General features: G+C 35.6%; 2 protein-coding genes across 3 annotated transcripts; both read right to left on the bottom strand.

The window, feature by feature from the left end:
• Positions 1–835: 835 nt before the first annotated feature.
• Positions 836–7,216, bottom strand: LOC132617444 (cytochrome c-type biogenesis ccda-like chloroplastic protein). Of its 2 annotated transcripts, none has more exons than XM_060332447.1 (12): positions 7,031–7,216; positions 6,430–6,585; positions 5,244–5,299; positions 4,206–4,336; positions 4,018–4,103; positions 3,894–3,925; positions 2,976–3,137; positions 2,407–2,479; positions 2,183–2,283; positions 1,787–1,879; positions 1,385–1,431; positions 836–1,255 (listed from the first exon to the last, which is right to left on the bottom strand). In XM_060332447.1, the coding sequence occupies exons 1-12, from the start codon at positions 7,152–7,154 to the stop codon at positions 1,183–1,185; spliced, it is 1,134 nt and encodes a 377-aa protein (XP_060188430.1). In that variant the 5' UTR covers positions 7,155–7,216; the 3' UTR covers positions 836–1,182. The 2 variants fall into 2 exon arrangements, with proteins under 2 accessions (XP_060188430.1, XP_060188431.1); XM_060332448.1 differs by having other exon boundaries at positions 5,244–5,296.
• Positions 7,217–8,802: 1,586 nt separating this feature from the next.
• On the bottom strand, positions 8,803–11,282 carry LOC132618892 (uncharacterized). Its single transcript, XM_060333888.1, has 3 exons — positions 11,117–11,282; positions 10,955–11,009; positions 8,803–9,067 (listed from the first exon to the last, which is right to left on the bottom strand). The coding sequence occupies exons 1-3, from the start codon at positions 11,199–11,201 to the stop codon at positions 8,911–8,913; spliced, it is 297 nt and encodes a 98-aa protein (XP_060189871.1). The 5' UTR covers positions 11,202–11,282; the 3' UTR covers positions 8,803–8,910.
• Positions 11,283–12,295: the final 1,013 nt, after the last annotated feature.

Raw genomic sequence — 12,295 nt, 5'->3', positions numbered from 1 at the left:
AAGTATTTTTTTACTTCTCAAAACCTTGGCCAAACCGTCTGTGATTGACAAAATTGGACTACCCAAATTTGGGTGTCATTTGAAATATGAAGATTTTTATTAAGAATTTTACAACAATGAATCTATGAATGTCGAATAAATCTGTAGAACTGCTAGTCCAAGAAGTTGTTTGCAGATCCCCCATTCTTCATTTAAAGCATTGCATTCAAAGCCAATCTCCATATGTCTCCATCTCCACCATACGCTGTCAAACCCATACTTGTGATGCAGTCATGAAGCTCCATCCCATCTCTTTCTTAATTATTACTATTTCCTTTCTTCAATTAAATTATTCTTGATGTACTTGTTTTTTTTTTGGCTGCCAAAACTTAGTATTTGCTCATATGTCATCCTAATAAAAATAAGTACCACTGTTTTCCTAATTAAGTATAAAGAATTTTGGCAAAATGTCACCCTTAAATTGGTTTGCTTTACAATAAAAAAAAAAAAACTTATGATACTTAAACTAGGACGAAAGAATATTGATTTCTTTATATCTTTAAAGTAGAACAAATTCCCCAAAAATAAGGAAATAAATGTTTTTGCTGTTATCATACTCATGCAGAATTCTTAAAGTTGATTATGAAATTGAAGAGATAGCTCTTCAGACCATGGTGTAAGATGAGTTATAGCTTTACTAGGAGTTTTCACTCTTTAAATTAGAAGAATGAAGTTATTTGTCTAACTTCAAGAGTCTCAGATACATTGATGTCTAAACGGCAAGAATATTATGAGTGGGCATGGCATCCATCTTATATTAGAAGACAAAACAACATACCCAGTATAATCCCACAAGTGGATTAACACAACGAATTATATTTCATTAAAAGGTTCTATTGGTCATACAGTTTTATCTATTTACACAAATGGTATCATGGATGTTACATTCTCACACATACATAATTTCTATTTTTTCTTATTTTCAATTGAACGATGTATCCAGTATGGCATCAATCAACATGTTCTACCTTTCTACAACCTGTTGTCGGAGAACACGCCATACCTTTGCTTGCTCGCTGGTTTGGAACTTGTGATCTATGTATCTCAATGGAGTTTTGCTTGAGCATAAGCAACTCAAAAATTGAGAAAAAGCAGGTAAGCTCATCCCCAATCCACTTGTTGCTATGTGAATAGCCGATTAGCCTACATAGCCATTGTCACCGGGAAAAGCTTGTCGAGAAAGGTATAGACACCCCCACCAAGTAGTAGCGCACCACTGCAAAATAAATGATTAAGTAGGAAAATATCTAGCTGAGTACTCAAAGAATGTAGATGAAGTGACTGAAGCAGAAGAGATTTAAGCTATCTCTTACTAATAGTGCCATTAATTTTCACAGACAATTACCTGATTGGATTGATCCATGCTGAGAACTTGCGGAATGAAAGTATACTCTGCAAATGACATATGTACAGTTGTTCAGTGCTTGAAAGAATTATAATAACATTTGCAAGCCACAATTCTAGGCAGACAATAGCAAACTTAAGCTATAATGTACCCCGACTATCAAACATATCTCTGTTTTCTTGTACATGAGCAGAGCGGGTATCTTAAACTATCTTTAGGGAACATGATAGAAGACCAGAAAGCAGGATGAGTGGCGTTGAATTGGAGAAAGTACTCTTACAATGTCTTGCTATTAGCCTAAAATGTAAAGCTCCATAACGTGGATGGTGTAACATGAGGTCCATTGACCATCTAAAAGCTGCTGGTCATAATAACAATCATTTGGAACATAGTATGAAATACCTGCAATGCTCCAGCAAAAGAAGCAGCAAGAAGTAAGGGGGTAACATATCCCGTTGTGTATGTCAACAGCAAGCTGCCCCCAATAAATGGATCCTGTTATAGAAGATCATTAATAAGCTATTTATATTCAACCTGTTAAAACCAAAATAAATAACATGTAAAGATACTGCGCAATTCTAATGGTCAAAGCCGGGTGCTGAACTATTTGATTTAAGGCATGCATTATAAGATACTTCTGTTTGAAAAAAATCCTGATGACATAATAACTCCCTAAAAGATTAAGCATGCTGGTGCTTCTTGTAGGTTCACTTTTTACTTAAAAGACCCCCTTCCAAAGAATGAAAGAGAAAAATCATTTCATCATCCTGAGAACCGAAAAATCAAAATTTGTAGTACCCGAGAAGTAGCAACGTAGCCGAGCAAGGTTGCGAGGACTGGTGTACTGCATGGTGATGCAGCTAATGCAAATGTAAGACCAGCCAAATAAGCTTGAACACCTAGGCAATCAAATGTATAAAATGTCAAATCATTATATCTGGCTCATTAAGACCATTCCCATACCCAAACAAACAGAGATTATGTCCTAAGAAGAGTGTAGGGCACTAGTAATAACCACTTACTTGAAGGAAAGCTAGCAGCAGCTGAGCGAGGATCAAAGTTGTCGAAAAATGAGGGAAGTTGTAACTCTATTACCTGCAGCATTGTCATAGCACGAAGACCACAAGTAAATATGTATTAGCATGGAACTAAAGATAAAGCTTAATTGAATTCGACTTTTGTATTTTTGTTGTAAAGAAAAGTACATAGATGACACAGAGACACTCATGCAATTTCTAGAGTCTCTTTAGTTGCTAGTTTCATATTTTGTGTAGCTTTTATTAGCCTCCTTGTAACTCTGGCCTTCTGGCCCCCTTTGATTATAATACAGCTTGTTACCATCTCAAAAAAAGAGTCGAGGGGAAAAAAGCAAATAGTGCTTCTTGCGTACAATTACATAATTGCAAGTCTTTTCACAAAGGATGATGACAATATCATTCAGTTATCTCTATTAGTTATAAGTTGAAACATAAGACATGCTGATATATAAAGCTACCCAACTTCTGGTGAATTGACTTTCCCTTTTGAATTATGGACGGAATAATCAAAAGGGTATTACCAGACTGTTGAAGCATTCAACATATGTAGTTACCTCTAACAGGTTTAGCCCCATAGCAATAGCTAAAAAGGAAGCAGCCACTGGCAGTCCTTGTCCTACTTGCCCATATGCCTTTCCAGCAAATGCAGCTGCAACACCCAATAATGCTAGTGTGGTTGCCAATCCCAGTGCAAATGCAATTGAATCTCCAACAACCTGTCCACAGGGATAGCCTAAGTGAGACCAATGAAAATTGAACTAGCACTATCCCTAGTAGGTTTTCAAGTGGAAACTGCAGAATTCCATAGAAATAGCAATTTTTATACTTTCTAGTACTCCTTTCATATTCTCTATGACACCTTTTGGTTGGACATGGAGTACAAGGTATTAGTTTGATTTCTATATAAACAGTAGTAGAAATATCTAAGTAACGATTGACAAGTTAGTTTGATGGAGAAAACATCAAACTCAAAGTTCAAATTTAACTATCTTTTTTATAAGTAAACTGTAACTTTTATTGATGCATGCCAGCAAAAAGCAGATGCTGGGAGAGAGCTACAACCAAAAGTAAAGGGCCATTACAAGTTGTGTAATGAGATGAGGAAGTCAAACATGGCATCAAAGTGAAATTTATACTAGCCATGTTAAACCAAAAACTACGCAAATATACATTTTTTAAACACTTAAATTTGATTAGTTAGACGAATTTAAATCTGGTACGGTGCCAAACATTTTTATGTGTCCCAAAATGGAAATTGAGATAGAAGCTTATCATAAAGAAATCATACACATACTCTCCATCAAGATATATGAAACAAATACCATTCACCCCTTAAAGGATTGACATGTGAACCTGGTAAAATATTTTGTATGATCTGTAATTTAAGTTCCTTCATTGCAAACAATTCACATCAAAAGTGAAAGGACGAAGAACAAACAACAAAAAGTTAAATTTAAGATTAAGGTTTTTACCGCTACACGGCTTTTCCCAGAACCAAAAGCCCCTGATCATTTCCAAAGAACGTAAAACAAGGTCAGAGAAGAGAGACCATATGCTGCATATCTAGAGAGCAAAGATTCAACTTCAAGTCCCTACCAATATAACCAAGGGTCAGAGGCAATACGCTGAGTGTACAAGGTGAAAGACTAGTTACAAGCCCGGCACCAAAAATAGTGGCTAAACTGCAAGGAGGAAAGTCTTAGAATCAGAAGCACAAAAACTTTATGAATACATTCAATCAGTACCAGATGAAACTTTCATGATATAAGATTCAGAGTTCAGACCTAGTAAAACTAAGAACAGTCAACTCGCCCTGAACAGCTTCATTGGCTTGTTGACCCGCAGAATACAGAAGGCCACCAAAAAGATCTCCGATGGTTCCATCAGCTAAAGTATAGACAGCACTAGAAATATCCTGAAACCAATGAAGACAGGTACAGTTCCCTCGGCATATAACCAATTGACACTTTTACCACTGCTTAATGTGACATTCATTCCACTAACAAATGAATACCTGGGTCAAAGAGCAAAAAATCACAAAAATGGGTCCAGCAAAATGCAATTAAACATCAGAAAGCTACAAATCAATTGGGCCCTTAGTGCAGAGTATAAGTGGCTTCATCAACATGTTGCTAGCCAGAATAAGATATTTAGCTCGATACCGGGCCGAATTGCCATCCAAATTGTACATAGTTTCATCAGCTCCCCTCAAATTGTTGAGGTTTGAACAAGGGTCTCACGTCTTATGTAACCAAGCACCAAACTAACGTGTCATCTTTAACACTGGTATATAAAAGACTAAAATTTCCACATATCATTCCAATAAAGATGTTAAGTACAAATCTCCCTCCAAGCCAGCAATAGACATACAAACAGCTGCAGAAAGTATTACTAGAAATGTAGCTTCTCAAGAGAACATCTAGGAGGAAGTCCAATATGAACTCTTCTACTCTAAACTGTTGTTGTTATCTCAGTAAATGTTATCTCATAAAGCAAGTAATCAGAACAGAGTAGTAAGAAAAGAACCATTTCTTCAATTCAGGGGCAACAGGCCAGACAAAAATACACATCCACATAATTAGTAAATGAAACATAAATTTGAGTCGTGAGAACAGAAAGAACAGAAGAAAGAAAGGAAAGCATAGATCAAACAGATGCTGCATAGGTCATCTTATGTTATCATCTGCCTGATGGTTTTACAAAAGCCTAATAGCCCATGGATATATGCAACACATAGACAATGCACCCTCTTCCCCTGGCTAGAGAGACAACAAGCACCAAACAACAAGTAAGACACTTAAGGTTGACGAAGGAATTCTCACCATCATATTATCCATAGTCAAAGCATTTGCAGTATGTGTTGCAACCAAATTTGCTGCTAAATGTGAAGACAGATAATTAGTGTTATCTTATGGTAAAGCATGAAGTAATTATTAAAACATGCACAACCATTTACTAAACAGAAAAGAAGACATTCTAATCAAAGCCAAAACAAAATGCTACTAAATTACTTTAACAGATGTCACAACTCAAGTCTACAAGCACTTTCTGAAAAGAAAAATCATGAAACAGCTCATATTATACATAATCAATTTAAGAAACAGAAATAGTGATTCCTGCTACAAGTTCACTTAAGCAAGTTACGATAAAAAAGCATCAGTAGTTCTGAGTGTTGTTGTTGTTGTTAGTTCTGAGTGTGGTCGGTACACTCAAGTGAGTCTACCTTCCTTTAATGGCATTCAAGATGGCCAATGTAAGTGAAGAGCTTTGATTTTATGAAGACAATCATGCGAACTAAACTACAATACACAAGTAATTCCATGCTACAATCTTTGACTTGGTCAATCATTTATTACTCCAGTGCCAAAGCAGTTTCGAACATGTTTGGGATTGAAGGGCTCATGATTAAACTGCAAGGGATTTGCCTTTGTTATTGCTTAGTGAGAGGAGATGTGCGACGAGGGCATTGAGCAATATGGAAAGGTTTGCTCCCTTGGCACTTGATCGATAGTCCTGAAGGAAAGGAACTACAGGGCTTCAAGAGCAGAAGCAGAGCCATGACTTGAAGTTTATGAATTTTGAACTTGCCACCGAACTCATAGCTCAGTTTAGTTACTGTGTTAGCAATCAAATATTTAAACATATTTAATGGATTCGTCCGAACCATAGCTAATATTGTAGCTCAGCCCCTGTTTGAGAGGATGAAAAAGTCTAGTCAAGACATAATCTAAGCTTCTGCTTTTTACATTTCAGAGGCATATACAGCAGTCCTCTTGCAATAATTTAGTGTAGGATTTTCTATTTGTGTATATAACTTCTATATTCGGTTGCTCTTTATAGTAGTTAAGTCTCAAGTTATGGACACGTTACTACAACAGAGACAGAGCAAAGAGCAAGACATAAACAGCATACATGATTATCCATGGCAATTGAACTAGAATGCTCATTCAATATACCTCTCCCTAGTGGAAAGTTTTCATGATTAGCGAGATCATGTGAGGAGAATACCTAAGACAGCACTTGAGAACATGGTGCATCTAATTGGAGCACTAGTGCAAGCCTTTGACAAAGAAAAAACATCTTCACGGAGATCCTTAGATTTTTCTTTGCTGGATGAAATTCTTCTGGTAAGCATTTTACTTGGCTCGACATTGCAATGCACACCTAGAAGAATGAACAGCGAAATGTCACGAAGAACACACTTGGTTTATTATGGATCAAAATAGAAAAGGCAGACATTATTGTGTCGAATCGGAGCAAACTACACTCTCCCTCCCTCCCATTTCACTTGCCCACTTTCCTTTTTCAAAAGTCAAACTTTGACCAACATTTTGAATTGCAACTTTGTACTACTTTTCATGTAGTTTTGAATATCTAAGTTTGTAATTTTAAAAATATTGAATTGATTTAATTCAATTCAGCTCCTAAGATTAGTCTAACTCCAAAAGCGAAACAGGACAACTAATAGGTGGGACAGAGGGATTATATCACAACTTCTAAGGAAGCACTTGAATTTGTCTCCAAATAACTGAAATGACCGAATAATTTACCTCATAAATAATCAAATTAAGAAAAAAATAAATTAGACACGAGTTGAGAATTCACTTGCCCTGAATTCTTTGTGGAAGATGATGGTTGAAGCTTGAGATAGTGATAGTACGACAAGTGCTAACAGCTAATTTCATTTGAGAAGAAGTAGTTAATGGGCTAAAAGGGGTGTGCTGTAGCGTCATTATTATAGAGAGAAAAGAAGAATAAGAAGCAGTGAGCTTGGTCTTGCCGATTCAACGTTGATATTTTATTTTATTTTCGTTTTTCTGGGTGCTTTATTTTTTTAGAGAGAATTACATGTACCTCCCTTAAAGTTTCAATTTATAGCATACTTTCCCTCATAGTTTCATATATTACACACATCACCTGTCTTTTTCACATTTTGTTAACCACCACCCAGTGAAATCCCACAACGCGGGGTCTAGGAAGGGTAGAGTGTACGCAGACCTTACTCCTACTAAGGTAGGACGGCTGTTTCCGAAAAACTCTCGGCTCAATAGAAGCATAAAAACAGGTCAGATAAGGCCAAGAAATTCAAAGCGATATGGAAATGAAAATAACGATAGCGACTAAGCCATGATAAAGCAGTTTGCAAAGGGGCAGTAGCTATCACAGATAAAATAAGATAATCAAAGTACAGGAAATAACAGATAGTAGCAGAAATCAAAGCACAAGAACGTATATCGCGATAATGCGACTACTAATATGCAAGGGTAAACGATACTATCTACTAGCCTTCTACCCTAATCTGAGTCCTACATACCCTTCTATCTAAGGTCATGTCCTCGGTAAGCTGGAACTGCGCCATGTCCTGTCTAATTACCTCTCCCCAATACTTCTTCGGCTTACCCCTACCTCTTCTGAAACCATCTATGGCCAACCTCTCACATCTCCGCACTGGGGCATCTGCGTCTTTCCTCTTCACATGCCCAAACCATCTCAGTATCGCTTACCGCATCTTGTCTTCTACCGAGGCCACTTTCACCTTGTCCTGGATAGCCTCATTCCTAATCCTGTCACTTCTAGTGTGCCCACACATCCATCTCAACGTTTTCATCTCGGCAACTTTCATCTTTTGAACGTGAGAGATCTTAACTGGCCAACACTCCGCCCATATAACATAGTCAGTCTAACCACCACTTTGTAAAACTTACCCTCAAGTTATGGTGGCACCTTCTTATCATATGACACTCCGGAAGCGAGCCTCCATTTTATTTGTTAATGTAGATAATAAATAAAATACCAACCGACCTGCTGTTTTGGTTAATCTATAAAGATAAGAATTATTTCAAGTTTGAAAAATCTTTTTTAACTCAGAAACCTCAAATTTTTAATGTAAAATGATGTCGAAATGCTACTTTAGACTTCCTAACACTATCATTTTTCAACTTTGACTTCAAAAACTCTTTATAAGATATTTTCCGTTCCAAGTTACTCCCTCCATCCTATTTAACCGTCACTTTTACTCAAAAAGACTGTCTCAAAAAATAACTTTACGAATTTAGGATTAAAATTGACAATTATTTTCAACTATACACTTAACATTAAAGAAGCAATTCCTTTTTATAATGCTCAATTCTCAAAAAAATTCGAATAAATAAGGACAACTTAATAAACTATATCTTCTATTTATTATTTTTTAATGAGTGTGAAGAGAGCTAAAATAACCGTTAAAATGTGATGTATAGAGTACAATACCATAGGATCAAGCACATACTAACAGATGTTTGTTCCCATGGTGCAGCATTGCATTCAATTCTAGTAGTATTTGCACGCTATCGTTATTTTTCTTGGAAATGCAAGAACGTTGACACGGTTTGAGAAAAGGACTAGAAATGAAGAAGTGATGACTTTTACTATTAACACACCCTTGGAGAGAACATGAACAAAATTAAATCATCACGCATTCATAATTAATAAGAATAAAGAATCATCCATTCACTCATATAACTTTTTGGCATCTTTAGTTCTCTCTATCTTGGTTTCTGTCCTCGTGATTCTTTCCTCCAATTTCTCATTTTTTGAAATAGCCTTTGCAATGGCCTTCATTTTCCTGACATTCTTCGTCCTTTTCATTTGGACTCCCTTCATCTTTCTGCAAAAACAAGCACATCGCATAAGCAGAAACAAAGTGAGGAATTGTAAGATGGTAGATGGGGGAATACACGTTATATACACGTCAATATAAGAAATTCCTATACCAAAGTCATTTTTACATGTGTAGACTTGTCGCAGACAATATGTATTATTTTCAAGATTACAATTCTCATATTTTAAAAAAGTTTAATTGTAAATATGAACTTCCCAGCTTATCTTCCCTTGTAAAGCGAGCCCTTGCTATGCTACCAAAGCTTGTACGATTATATCACTTCCAGGTGACCTCAACAAACCATCGCTAATGAGTAAGATAATCTTGTCTCATAGCAAGTCAAAGCCCAAGAGCAATGACAGACCCAATAGATAAATATCAAGGAATGATTGAGAGAATTGGCATTTGGTCCTGGTAGAAAAAGAAGCGTCCTAAAAACTAAAAGGAGTGGCAATGACATATATGACTGCATATGTTGCTTTCCAAAAAAGATGGTACAAGCATTTGCATAGTGATGGAGAAGTTGAAAACAAGAAATGCATTCAAAGCATACTAATTAACGTATTACAATCTTATCATATTAGTAATTCCCATGAAGCATGTCAAGCCACTTGTTGTGATTCTAGTATATCATAGTCATTCAAAAATTTAATATGATAACAAGGGTTACTGCATGTACAATATACTAGGTATTTCAGAGTCTTTTCTTGTGATCATACACATAAGGAACAATGAGTAGCACAATAGTAAAATTGCCAGTGAACAATCCTGTTCCCCAAAAAAATTGCTAGTGAACAAACATACTGTTGAAATATGTTCAAAGTATCTACAATATGCTTCTACATGCATGTTCATCAGATAGGAATTAGTTTTTTTTTTTAATTATTTTTATTTTAATAAGGTAAAATTAAAATAGGAACCATGGAAATGGGTCAGACATGAAAAGAAAATTTTCAGCACTGAATAAATCAGATAGGAATTAGCTCATCGAGGCCTTTTTTCCAGTTTTGAAAGTCAATCTTTATCCACTCTTCTGTTTAAGAAGAATGTACTAGTTTACGCCTAATTGATGTGTTGCATCACAGGAGGAACAGAATCCCTGCGACCCTACGTAAGGAACATAAAACAGCCGAACTTAGCTAGATAAAAAGCTTTTTCCCCAAACGTCTCAAGGAAAGTTCAGTATTTTCTGAACTTTAATTACGAGTGTAATACTGGAGCATGTGCAAGCAAATGAAAATTACAAATCAAATAATCCTTAACCATTTGGTAAATAAGATTATCTAGACCTACTTTTAAGATGTTGAACCGAACAAGTGTAGCAACGACTGGTCAATCTGGATTCAGGAAATCAGCGGGACTTTCTCATTAAAGTGATAGAATATCAGGTACATATAGAGCGCATATGGAGCAAGTATCTATCAAGTTTTCTGATCCTAGTTGGGCTCGCTGAGAACGTAGACTAATGGGATCAAACTTCAACCAACGAGTGAAACATCCAGGAAAACAGATGGATTGAAACTTCTCAAATTAGACACTCTAGGTTTCGACATTCAAGCCATAATATGTTAAACAGGGGAGTAATTCTCAAACAATAACAACCACAAAAAAAAAAAAAAGTATTTTCTTGCAAGCTAAATATAACACAAATTTGAATACCAACTGTTAAAAAGAAAAAGAATTTGATAACGGAACTTGCATTCTAACAATCAGACCATTCAAAATACATCCTAAAAAACTGTTTCACAACTATATTTTCAACAAAATTTAAAAATAAAATAGAAAAAGAAGTTCAGATTACTTCGTCCATAACATGTTCTAACAGCTACAAAGTGCACAATGTTTACTAATCATTAAGTATTTATAGCACAAATTGAACATTAGAATACTAACCTATGTGATCCACCTATATGTGGTTTTGGAGCTGCTGATTCTGAAGTATCCATTGCTGAAAATTACGCAATAAACATAAAATTCATCAACAGAAAATTAAGTAAATTTTTTGTAAGAGAATGGTAACAAAGAGTAAAAAAATTACAGTAGTTAGTTAATTACCCTGGGGACTTGTAACAGTTTGGTCAGAGGATACATCCATAGCAGCTATACCATTTCTGGTCTTCTTGTTTCTGTTCTTCGCCATAGCTACGTGAAGATGGTAACAAGGGTTTAGGGTTTAGCAAATCCCTAATTCTAGATGGTATTGTCCTAGTGCACCATGGGCCGCAAACAAGTAATTACATGGTTCGGCCTTCAATATGGACTGGTCTTTAATGTTTGGGCTTCAAATGTACTGGTATTTAATTTTTTTTATCCTTCGAAATTGAACTTTGCTATCGGGACATACGTTTTTTTTAAAGGATATAACATAACTTGTGGTTGTTATAATGCGTAACTTATGATCCTAAAGGTAAAAATTAAAGACCAACACAAAATAGGGACTGAAGTGCAAATGACATACAAGATAATTTAGGGAGCCCAATAAGATTGTCGTGAGAGCCTAAAATTAAGGGTCATTTGCACTTTTGTCCCAATTTTCTGCTAGTCCTTAATTTTTTGGAATAAGTTTATATTTCTATTTATAATACTTAATAATTATGTCCTGCTCTCTTAAAGAACTCGTTAGGCATAAACCATTTTGGGGGCTCTTTCCCCATCTTTTTTCTTCCGGCCTAGAATTAAAGCGCATCATTCATAAGATTTACTTGCATTATGCTGATAACATAGGGTCTCTTTGGAAGATTGTCTTGTAATTAGATTCGGGTGTAATTACATAGTTCGGCATGCTTCTCTAGATGTGAATGCAATTGAGGGAAGCAATTACGATTTTATATTTTCAGAAAACAAAGAATTAATTGTAATTATATGGTATAATTATTACTCAATGATTTTTAAATTCTTCTTTTCAAGTGAGAGATTCTTTATAAGATATGCAAGTAAATCTAAATTAATCAGGTCATGAAAGAGAAGGTAAGAAGAAGCAAGGAATAAGAGAGAGTTTCACCAGAAAGGAAAAAAAAAAGGGAAGTTGGAATACTTTTGTGAAACATTCTTGAACAAGTAGGAGCATTCACATGCTGTCACAATGAGAAGGTCCATCTTCTTCAGTAAAGTAATGATGTTCCATGATTAAAGCTAACCCAAGCACATGCCAATAAAAAGTGACATAAATAGCATCATAGCTAAAAAGGAAATCTAGAGACCGATAAAAAGAGTCCTTACATCCATTTGGTCTGA

The sequence above is a fragment of the Lycium barbarum genome, chromosome 11, assembly GCF_019175385.1.
Source record: "Lycium barbarum isolate Lr01 chromosome 11, ASM1917538v2, whole genome shotgun sequence".
NCBI classification, from domain to species: Eukaryota; Viridiplantae; Streptophyta; class Magnoliopsida; order Solanales; family Solanaceae; genus Lycium; species Lycium barbarum.
Note: the sequence above shows the minus strand (reverse complement) of the source record. Positions and strands in the feature narration are given on the sequence as shown.

What these genes read in the sequence shown, in the direction of transcription:
- LOC132617444 (XM_060332447.1), bottom strand. Translation starts at nt 7,154, where the DNA reads ATGACGCTACAGCACACCCCTTTTAGCCCATTAACTACTTCTTCTCAA. An exon ending in TGACTATGGATAATATGATG is followed by an intron (nt 4,337 to 5,243) that starts GTGAGAATTCCT and finishes CATTGGTTTCAG; the next exon opens with GATATTTCTAGTGCTGTCTA. An exon ending in GCTACGTTGCTACTTCTCGG is followed by an intron (nt 1,880 to 2,182) that starts GTACTACAAATT and finishes CTTCTATAACAG; the next exon opens with GATCCATTTATTGGGGGCAG.
- LOC132618892 (XM_060333888.1), bottom strand. Translation starts at nt 11,201, where the DNA reads ATGGCGAAGAACAGAAACAAGAAGACCAGAAATGGTATAGCTGCTATG. An exon ending in AACTGTTACAAGTCCCCAGG is followed by an intron (nt 11,010 to 11,116) that starts GTAATTAACTAA and finishes CGTAATTTTCAG; the next exon opens with CAATGGATACTTCAGAATCA. An exon ending in CATATAGGTGGATCACATAG is followed by an intron (nt 9,068 to 10,954) that starts GTTAGTATTCTA and finishes TTGTTTTTGCAG; the next exon opens with AAAGATGAAGGGAGTCCAAA.